Source organism: Semicossyphus pulcher, unplaced genomic scaffold (assembly GCF_022749685.1).
Source record: "Semicossyphus pulcher isolate SPU_LCO1_2020_fin unplaced genomic scaffold, fSemPul1.0.p SCAF_11, whole genome shotgun sequence".
NCBI classification, from domain to species: domain Eukaryota; kingdom Metazoa; phylum Chordata; class Actinopteri; order Labriformes; family Labridae; genus Semicossyphus; species Semicossyphus pulcher.
Window position 1 is genome coordinate 28,467,944 of NW_027211615.1, and position 10,274 is coordinate 28,478,217.

Below are 10,274 nucleotides of genomic sequence, written 5' to 3' on the forward strand. Positions count from 1 at the left end.
CAAATATCAGTCAAAAATATCAGTCAAATAAAAAATTACAGAAACTTATGGGCCATAGCCTGGATTGTTTGTTTACACATAACGGTCAAACGGTCTTCCGGGGGGGAAAAACTTTAAATGTAATAACAGAAGAAAAAAAAGACTAAACGTGGTCCAAGAATATTCCTCAAATACGTTTTTCCATCTGTTATCTAATCTCTAAATTACAATAGATTATGCCCCTCAATAGCCTTGACTAAATTATTTTGAAAGAGTTTTCCTTAATTTCCTGTATCATAGGTTGTATATTGTCAAACTTGATAAGTGACATCAAAAACAGGAAGTGGTTCGGTGAATAATTGCAGAACAATTCAAATAAAAACAAATTAAATACAACTACGTCAATATTTTCCGTATAGTTTTATTCATATATGCTTTTGAATTTGAAAAAAAAACATGTTTCGGTTTTACAACTTAGTTACAAGAAACGCGGATGTGACGTCACCTTCCACATCCGGGTCACGTCTCCTCATGTGTTAGCAAGCATGGCTGCGAAAAACAAGCACCGTAAAAGATCTAAACCCACAAGCAAAGTGACATTTCAGAATGAAGAAGACGACATGGAGGCTGAAAACAGCGGAGGAGAGGAAGAGGAGGATTCAGCAGCAGATGGAGGTGGAGACAGAGCGAAGACAGAAGAAGAGTTCAGCCTGGACGAGGTTTTACGGCTGGGAGGAACACAGGTGAGTTCACCACATAAAACCTAACTACATATTATATCTTCATACTAAACATGGTTAAACAAACGAAAACCCGTTAACACACTTATTTTCTTGACTGTAGCGCAGTTATTTTTTGTTTTTAAGACTGGCACAAGTTTTTATAAAGTACATTATAATTTCAGAACATAACACATTAAGCGATCTTCTGTTTTATTCTGACGTTTATTATAAAAGCACACATGAGTTATTTAACTGGTGTTTTCATTCCCAGTATAAATGGTTATCATAATTATTATGATATCATTACTAGGGCTGGAACTCACCACTACATTCGTATATTAATCTGGTTATTGTCGAGTAATTGAGCAACATTTTAATCTATCATATGTCAATTTTTTGCTGTAATTGCCGTAACTGAATCATGTTTTGTGTAGGGAACTGACATTAATACTACTTAATACCCGTACAGGTCAGTCTATTAGAACCATTATAAAGTGATGACTTGTATATTTTATGTAAAACTTCTTCTCTTGTCCGTCTGTAGGCCGATTACATCCTCCTTGCTGGCTTGGACGACTCCAACGAGCTCGTTGACGGAGGGAAAAAAGGGGCGATAGATGACCTGGAGGAGGGGGAGCTGGAGAAATTCATCACCAAACTGGGCATCAGGGCGTTCGCAGGACTGCAGGCCATCCCAGACGAGCCTGAGGGCGACGCTGCAGACGCCAAAGAAAAGGAGAGTAAAAAGGCCAAAGACAAGAACGCTTCAACAGAGGAACAACCATCCACCGCTCAGCAGAAAGTCCACAATAAACAGGAGGCAGACAAACAGAAGGCAAAGAAGACAAAAGACGCTCAGACGAGCGCTGGGAAAAAGGCCAAGCAGAATGTAAATGTGTTTGAGTTTCAGCAGAGGCAGGTCCTGCTCATCAAACCTGGAGGGAAATGGTTCGACTTGGAATACACAGCCGAGGGCTCATCGGACCCACAGGATTCCTCCCTGGTGTCGCAGTACAAGACGCTCGCCCAGCAGCTGTACGAGGCCGAGGTAGGGCTTTACAAGAGCAAGAAGATCCTGCAGAAAGGAGCCAACTCCAACTGGATGAAGACGGTGGTTTCTTCTGGTGTGCTGGCTGACAGAATGGCGGCCATGACAGTTCTGATCCAGGACGCTCCCGTTCACACGCTGGAGCATGTGGAGAACCTGGTCGGCATGGTGAAGAAGAAGGGCAGCCGGCGGATGGGTCTGATGGCTCTGGACACGCTGCGAGAGCTGCTGCTGTCCGACCTGCTACCGGAGAACAGGAAGCTCCGCCCCTTCGCCCAGCACCCGTTCGACCAGCTGGAGGAGAAGGCCAGCGGGAACAGGGACGCACGCGACCGCCGCCTCGTCCTCTGGTACTTTGAGCACCAGCTGAAGCACCATGTGGCCGAGTTTGTTGCCTCTCTGGACACTGTGGCTCACGACACGGTGGCGGCCACCAAAGCAAAGGCGCTAGCCACCGCCCACGAGATGCTGTGCAGCCGCCCGGAGCAGGAGCGGGCGCTGCTCATCCAGGTGGTCAACAAACTGGGAGACCCTGAGTACAAGACAGCGGCCAAAGCGTCGTACCTGCTGGAAACGCTGCTGTACAAACACCCCAACATGAAGGCGGTGGTGTGCTGCGAGGTGGAGCGGCTCATGTTCCGGCCCAACATCAGCGCGAAGGCGCAGTACTACGCAGTCTGCTTCCTCAGCCAGGTGAAGCTGAGCCACGAAGAGGCCGAGCTCGCTGCCAAACTCATCACCATCTACTTCTCCTTCTTCCGCGCCTGCGTCAAAAAGAAGGACATCGAGTCCAAGATGCTGAGCGTCCTGCTGTCGGGCGTGAACCGAGCGTATCCCTACGCCGGCACCGGAGACGAGAAGGTGAAGGAGCAGCTGGACACGCTGTTCAAAGTGGTACACCTGGTGAAGTTCAACACGGCCGTGCAGGCGCTCATGCTGCTCTTCCAGGTGATGGACTCCCAGCAGAGCGTCTCTGACAGATACTACGTGGCTCTGTACAGGTAACACCAGCCTCACCTGTCAGGTTGAACCATGCCTGCACTATTAATTAGGATCATATTCTACATTTAAAGAAACAATGTGATAAAAACGGAAATGTTGACTTTTCTTCTTCTCCTCTTTTTCAGGAAGTTGGTGGACCCCGGTCTGTCGTCGTCCTCCAGACAGAGCATGTTCCTCAACCTGCTGTACAAATCCCTGAAAGCCGACATCGTGCTGCGAAGAGTCAAAGCCTTCGTGAAGCGGCTGCTGCAGGTCAGCGCCGAGCAGAACGCCAGCTTCGCCTGCGGGGCGCTGTTCCTCGTGTCCGAGGTGATGAAGGCCAAACCCAGCCTGAAAGTGATGCTGCAGCAGGACGGGGTAAGATTCTGATTTCTTTTACACACTAATTGTTTACTTTTTATGACAAAATATGTGTTTTGTTTGGATTTTAAATGTGATATTTGAATTATTATTTTTAGTTGGCTTGGCAGGAATTGGCCTCCGTATATTTATTTTACAGTTTTTAATATTAATTAAATAACAACTTTAAACTATGCAGGAAAAAAATCATAGCTGACACATGTTTCTTGTTTTGATTCTCCATGTCGTCAAACCTTGTTGTGATTTTTTAAGTCCTCACAGTGTTGACAAAGATTTGTAACGTCACTCTGCTGTGTTCACTCAGGACGAGGACGAGGAGGAGTTCAAAGACCTCGCTGAAGAGGACGATGGTGGTGATGATGATGAAGAGGAGCACTTCGTGGACGCAGACAAAGTGGAAGAAGGAGCAACAAGTGCAGAGACGGGGGAGGCAAAGCCCGCGGCATCATGGGTACATCACCAGAACCTGGAAGGTCAGTGAGCTGCTTCAGATCGGGTTTCTTCGTGTGTCTGTTGTTCGCTCTACGCGTTCTTCTTCTGGAGTGTTTATTTTCGTGTATTTTTTCGTACTTTTTGTTTACATCCAGGAGGGAAGAGCATTCAGAGCTACGACCCGCTGCACAGGAACCCGCTTTACTGCGGCGCCGACCACGCCACTTTATGGGAACTTCAGAGGGTGAGACACAAATATGTCAACAACCAAAAATTGAGACTCTTATTTGACTGCCATCTTTTTTTATTTTTTTTATTTGAAGAAAATGAAATAGTTTCCTTTGTGAATCTGTCAGCAGGTGTTACATTTAATAATCTAAACACATCTAAACTGCTTCCTGTGTTTGTGTCTCTGCAGCTCTCCCTGCACTTCCACCCGTCTGTGTCGCTGTTTGCAAAAGCCATCCTGCAGGTAAACCTTTACAGCTTTTACAGTATCCCTCAGGGGAGCTGGTGTATTAAATATTCCCACTCTTCTGGGTCCTTATTTCTGGTAGTTCTTTGCCGTAAACGCGCTTCCTGTTTCCTCCTTTATACATGTTGTTTTTGTTTCCACAGGGAGACTCCATCCTGTACTCAGGGGACCCTCTGCAGGACTTCACCCTCATCAGGTTCCTCGATCGATTCGTCTTCAGAAACCCCAAACAGCTGAAGGGAAAACGTAAATAATGCACACTGTATTACACTGACTAATGTCTGGTTTATTCAAGGATATTTATGTTGAATCTTTGGTGAAAAGATGACGTAAAAGACAGAATATAACATGTTAAAGCGATATGTTCTGGCAGTCTGTTACTAACAATGAATATCAGCTTTATTATTTGTCCTTTTGTTCCAGAGAACACAGACGCTGCAGCATCAAAGCCCAAACAGAGGCTACCTGCCAGCTCTTTACCAGGTGAGGCTTCAATCTCTTATTTTTGACGATTGGAAAGATTTTTGTTTCTTGTCTGATTGAAAACTAAATCATGAAGTAAAAACGTCTCTGCTTTTGCATCAGTGAAATGAACATTTGTCTGTCTCTGTCAGTGAACTGTGAGGAGTTTCTGTCTAAAGAGGAGAGTCAGATCCCTGTCGATGAAGTCTTCTTCCATCGGTGAGTTTAAACGAGTCTTTTGACAGAACTTGAGGAGCTTTAGTTTTTGTTTATTTCAGAATAAACACAAATACAGGTCAACAGGTTGATGCAGTTTGTGATGTCGTATTTTCTCAACAGCTTCTTCAAGAAACGTCAGCAGGAGAAGCAGCTCCGTCGACCGCGAGGAGACGGGGACAACGAGAGCGTGGAGGACGTGGACGATGAAGAGTTTGAGAAAATACTCGGTGAGTCGAGACGCTCAGAAAGTTTTTTCAGTTCATGTTTAGCTAGCAAAGGTTTGACTGCAGCAAACATTCATTACATAAACTACTCATAATTAATCAGCCAACAATTCTTTAAAATTTCAAAATAAAAGTCTTCATGATTTATTCCACTTATTGTACTATTACTATAAATGCTTTTATATTCAGTGATTGTATAACTCGATCTCTGACCTTGTCTTGAACAGACTCCTGTGAGGGAGACTCGTACTTCACTGAGATGAAAGAAGAGGATCTGGACTTTGCAGGGTGAGCGGAGCAGCTCTCAGGTTTCTGTTTTCTTACAGGGTTAATTAAAGTTTTGGCAGGAAAATGACTTCGTGTGTCCTCTCCTCCGTGTGTTTCCCTCCACGTCTGCCAGAAATGTGAAGAGTAAAAAAGGTAAGAAAGGCGTGCAGGACTCGGACTCGGACATGGACGACTCGGACATGGGCGACCTGGACGACGAGGAGGTGTCTCTGGGAAGTATGGACGAGGAAGACTTCGGAGACGAGCTGGAGGAGGACGGAGGGATGTTCATGGATCCTGATGGAGGCGGAGATGACGACGACGATGAAGGTAGAGAACATCGAACCGTTCAAAGAAGTTAATCAGAGTTGGTCTCTAGTTTGTTTATGGTTCAGACATACGATTGGATTTGTTCCTGTTGTTCTGTAACAGTTACGATCTTATTTGTGTGTGTCAACTTTTATGCTGATCATTATTAGCCTGTATTTCAAAATAAAAGCCCCCTATCTTTTATGCTAACTTCATCCAGGCTCAACAAGTCAATAATCAGACTGCTTTCCCAGAACCAGAGCGAGAGATGAAAATAGACTTTAGAGGATTATTTAAGCTTCATAACATGTCCTGTAAAGTCACGTTTGCAGAACAGGCTAATTAATTGTCCAGCATTGTTTTATTTATTTGCTGATTTGTTTCCTCTTTCAGTTCCGGAGCTGGACGAAGACGACGCTGCATTTGGTGGTGAGAACAAGTCTACATTCAAACCTTCATCTCAGTTTCATATTGTAGATACTGTCACAGACTAGGCTTTACACACAACATTAAAAACAGAAAGATGGAAAACAAACACATTTCTTTATCGTCCTTGGACACAAACATGCAGGAAACAAATACAAACAATAAATTATCAAGGAAACATTATAAAAAAGAAATTAATAAACATTCAAGCAACGACTAATTTTAGATGTCACAGATTATGTCAGAGCACAAAATCTTGCATACATTAACAATGTAAAATTCACAGAAGCAGTTTACTATTAAAGTTCATGATGAATTAAACTTCCGCTGTGTTCTCTGCAGATTCAGACGAGGAGATGGACGCTCCAGACATCACTCCTCGCACCAAGAAGGGGAAAAGGAAATCAACGGAGGAGCTCGACTTCTCTGGGTCTTTAGGTTAGTTTGACTTCATTCCAAGTGTTGGTCTTTATTTGGATTTAGTGATTTAACTTCAGAGTTTAGTCAGGCTTTTTTGACTTTCCTGCTCTTGCGAGCAAAGTAAAACAAATAAGGTTTTAAAGTTGTCTTATTGGCTGCTGCTCCTTCAGGCTCCAAACAGGGGAAGAAGAAGAAAGGAAAGAAAGATGCCGCCATGTTTGCTTCTGCTGATGAGGTGAGTATATTGTTGTTGTATTGTTAATGGAAATAAAGGTTACCAGATGGGCTTTAAATTATTACAAAGTATTTAATGTAATTTCTCACAGTACTTCCTGTTAAATGTGGTTTGTTTCAGTTCGGCTCCCTGTTGGACGACAACGCCGGCTCCAAGTTTGACAACATCGGGATGAACGCCATGGCCAACAGAGACAAAGCAGGTTAGTGAACAAACCCTGCAACACCTCATCCAGCAGACAGCAGATTACCTGTGATGTTTAAGATGTTTATGTCAGCTGAATAACTACAAAACCTAGCATAAATAAAATACTACAATAATTTAACTGGTAAGCCATATCTAGAGTGGACACTTGTTTGTCATTTTTACCTTTTGATTCCTGCATAGCTGAAATAATGGATTACATTTACATACATGTGAGGAGTGTAGACGGCAAGCTAGAAGTTGCAGGTTTGTCCGATATACATCAGATACTTCTTCAGTAGAAACCTTTAAGATGTGGCACAAAGATGAGACGAGGCCAGAAATCAGCTGGGAGGTTTTTATTCAGTGTGCTGGATACCAGCTTGTTTTAATAACTTCTCCACAGAGAGAAAATCAGTCAGACCAACAACAATCAGCTTAAAACATTTTATAAATAAAGCTCTATTTCCAGCGTTTGTCCACCATAACTCTACTCAAATACGTCACTTCCTGCTGTGTGCTTATATCAGATCCATGTAACCAGAGGTGGGCAGTGATTTAAATGTCCTTGTTTTTTCTAACACTTCCTGTTTGTCCCGTCAGGCCTGAAGCAGCTGAAGTGGGAGGCTCAGCGCGACGACTGGATCCAAGGCCGCGACGCCAAGACGCTGCGCAGGAAGAAGACCGCGTTCAACAAGAGGAAGTCGTTCGGCCGAGCGAGGGCGGGAGGCAAGACGTTCGGGAACAAGAAGAGGGGGAAGTAGAAGCTGCCGTGTGTTTGTTGTGGATTTCAATGACTGACGGCTTCAGTCCTGTTTGGCAGCCCAGGCTTCGTGGTCTTTCTCCCGGATTCCGTAGATGCCCGACCACTCGTTGGACTTGTAGTAAACTGGGAGGAAACAGAAACTGGTGTTCAGATCGAGGAGAAACACGGATGTTTCTGATCTGAGGAGGACTTTGGCATACAGGCGATAACGCTGTCATTATGTTTGATACATTTACCAATTTAACACAAAACAGATGTTCTTGTATCTATCGTAACGCTGTACAGAGCTCATTAATCATATTAAAGTTCTTATTGTTTTCTGATCAAGTTTGATTTATTCATGTGGAATTTTGAAGACAGCAGACACAAATACACATATATCTTGTTCTGATCTATTAGAAACAAACTAAATTAAAAAAAAAACGTTATGTATGAATTATTCAAATAGTGAATATTTTTCTCCTTTAATTACAAAGACAAACTTTCCCACTAAGTTGGGTTAAATGTCTGGCAGGACTTCAGGGAGGAGTTAGAGCAAAAAGTGAAATTATAACATCTATCTGATAAAATGTTCTTTAACTTTATTCAGAAAGATCAATTTTCTTTTATATGTTAAATTAATTATAATGAACACATTTTCATTTTTATTTGTTTTCCTTTATAGACACTGTTTATGGGAATATTAAGCATGTGAGATTATGTGTTTAAGTATTTCTTTATTCAACTACGGTTATCAATTAATTCAATTTCAATCAACTTTTCATATTATACAAGTATGGCCAATTAATTAATAAGCTATACAAGCTCCATTACTTACTGATATTTTTTTCTTTTAACATGTAACGGATCATATAGTCCAGTCTATAGTTTAAGGAACACACTGCCAGAATTATGGTTTTATTAAAGAATTTATCCAGATTGGAATATAATTTAATTATGAGGGTAATGGTTAAATAGGATCTGTTAAAAACATAAATATGCCCCCTGTGTTAAACTCACAACATAGTTCTTATATTTAAATAAATACGCCGTCTGTTTGGAGTTGTTATAATAGCAGACTAAGTTAATAAAACTTGGATATTTGAGAGATTTGATATGAGAGATAAACTGTTTCTTGTTTAAAGGCTCTTGAACATTTTTGAGGTAACAACTGAGATTTATAAAATGTTGTAATTAAATGTCAAACATCAACAACAACTAACTAATCAAAAATTCAAAAAAGTACTCAAATTCAATCCTGACTAGGAAGGAAAAAGGTTGATCTGCTCACCTTCAAGAATCGATGGAAACCTCCTGTTCATGGTGTTCCTGAAATCTGCAGGTGGAGGGAAATAAAATCATAATTTGTTCAACAAATAAAGATCTAAGTGTTCCTCAGCATAGATGAAATCGACATGGATTATTTATAATTTGTATTTCACAAACACCTGGGCTGTTGTTCATCATTTGAAAGAGTCCGTACGCCCCGAAGACTCCCACCAGCTCCAGGGCGATCACCCCCTTCATCAGCTTCATGGCCAGAGGATTCAGAGATTTAGGAGCCATCTGAGGACAAGTCAACACGAAGTTACACAACTTTACTAACAACTATAAAATATTTAAAAAAAACACAAATCAATGTAACCTGTTATACATCACTGTTCTCCTTCATTCAATATTTAAGTCAATTTACAAAGACCTGACGCTACCATCCAACAATTAATGTGATGTGAACATGAATGTTAAACTTCTATTTAACGGAGAAGAAAATGTCTTATTTTCAAATTGTTACATTTACAACCATTTCTTTTAGAGAACTAGGGACTTCCATAACCAGTCACTTTAATCACAAAGTGACATGACTTTAATCAATTGTAAATCTCTATTTGGGGTAGGACATACTGTGCATTTTAGGCTGCTAGCTTAAAAGTTAGCAAACATATTAAGCCTTTGTTTACAAACTCTTATATTTAAATAAACTTACCTTCAGTCGATAGAGATTCGCGATAAAGAAAACAAAAGAATAAGTCTTCACGAATGACTTTAAACGGCTTAAGTTTCTTAAATAACGCTAAAAAATAATCTGCCCTTGTGCTGTGTGCTGTGCAAGCTATGCTGGCAGCTGGTACTTCCTGAGTACGGAAGCTCGTTCGATACAAACAACATGATCGCGTTTTTCACTTCAACTGAATCGCAATTAGTAAAAGTACTTTTTACAGTACTGCCACTACTAACTACATATAATAAAAATATTAATAATTATTATTGTTATTGGTGATAGATGGGAAATGGGGGGGAAACAACGTAAACAAAAAGGTGCTTTGCCAAAACAGAACATGTATTTCAGCTGTAGTTACAAGGGCTCACCACTAGGTGTCAGCATTGACACAATGCAACAAAACACGGCTCTAGTTAAGGTTTCGTGCGAGAAAAAAGTTTTTTATTTAATTTTTTAATATTTCATTATTAAATTTATGATTTACCGGAGAAAGACCGCAAAAAAGGAGTAGGCCTATTGGTCAGTGAACAAAAACAGAAAAGCCCTTCTGTGCAGAAAAAGTGCAAGAACTTTACCTTTAAAACTATTTAAACAACAAAGACGTAAAACAATTATCAACAACAATAAATAAAATCTGCAAAACTAAAAAAATGAAAGCAATAAAAAAAAATCATTATACATAATACATTTTAAATATAAAATGGGTAAAATAAACTATTTAACATAAAATTAAGGCAAATTACTCCAGATTAAAAAAAAGGTTCATA

At 41.0% G+C, this 10,274-nt stretch overlaps 2 protein-coding genes across 2 annotated transcripts; one reads left to right on the top strand and one right to left on the bottom strand.

Annotated features, from left to right (window-relative positions):
* The first annotated feature begins 515 nt into the window (after positions 1-515).
* On the top strand, positions 516-7,544 carry cebpz (CCAAT enhancer binding protein zeta). Its single transcript, XM_069657681.1, has 17 exons — positions 516-722; positions 1,246-2,750; positions 2,877-3,108; positions 3,416-3,584; positions 3,699-3,787; positions 3,962-4,015; positions 4,162-4,264; positions 4,442-4,501; positions 4,633-4,699; positions 4,820-4,926; positions 5,151-5,211; positions 5,324-5,520; positions 5,893-5,928; positions 6,268-6,363; positions 6,516-6,580; positions 6,701-6,782; positions 7,367-7,544. The coding sequence occupies exons 1-17, from the start codon at positions 525-527 to the stop codon at positions 7,525-7,527; spliced, it is 3,282 nt and encodes a 1,093-aa protein (XP_069513782.1). The 5' UTR covers positions 516-524; the 3' UTR covers positions 7,528-7,544.
* A 4-nt stretch (positions 7,545-7,548) lies between these two features.
* Positions 7,549-9,619, bottom strand: LOC138585369 (protein CEBPZOS-like). Its single transcript, XM_069657680.1, has 4 exons — positions 9,493-9,619; positions 8,957-9,074; positions 8,800-8,844; positions 7,549-7,652 (listed from the first exon to the last, which is right to left on the bottom strand). The coding sequence occupies exons 2-4, from the start codon at positions 9,072-9,074 to the stop codon at positions 7,570-7,572; spliced, it is 246 nt and encodes an 81-aa protein (XP_069513781.1). The 5' UTR covers positions 9,493-9,619; the 3' UTR covers positions 7,549-7,569.
* Between the last annotated feature and the right edge of the window lie 655 nt (positions 9,620-10,274).

Bases quoted from the DNA above. Each gene is read 5' to 3' on its own strand.
- LOC138585369 (XM_069657680.1), bottom strand. From the start codon at position 9,074: ATGGCTCCTAAATCTCTGAATCCTCTGGCCATGAAGCTGATGAAGGGG. The intron at 8,845-8,956 runs GTGTTTGTGAAA...CTCCACCTGCAG, and splicing joins AATGATGAACAACAGCCCAG to ATTTCAGGAACACCATGAAC. The intron at 7,653-8,799 runs GTGAGCAGATCA...GTTTCCTCCCAG, and splicing joins GTTTCCATCGATTCTTGAAG to TTTACTACAAGTCCAACGAG.
- cebpz (XM_069657681.1), top strand. From the start codon at position 525: ATGGCTGCGAAAAACAAGCACCGTAAAAGATCTAAACCCACAAGCAAA. The intron at 4,016-4,161 runs GTAAACCTTTAC...TTGTTTCCACAG, and splicing joins TTGCAAAAGCCATCCTGCAG to GGAGACTCCATCCTGTACTC. The intron at 6,364-6,515 runs GTTAGTTTGACT...CTGCTCCTTCAG, and splicing joins CGACTTCTCTGGGTCTTTAG to GCTCCAAACAGGGGAAGAAG.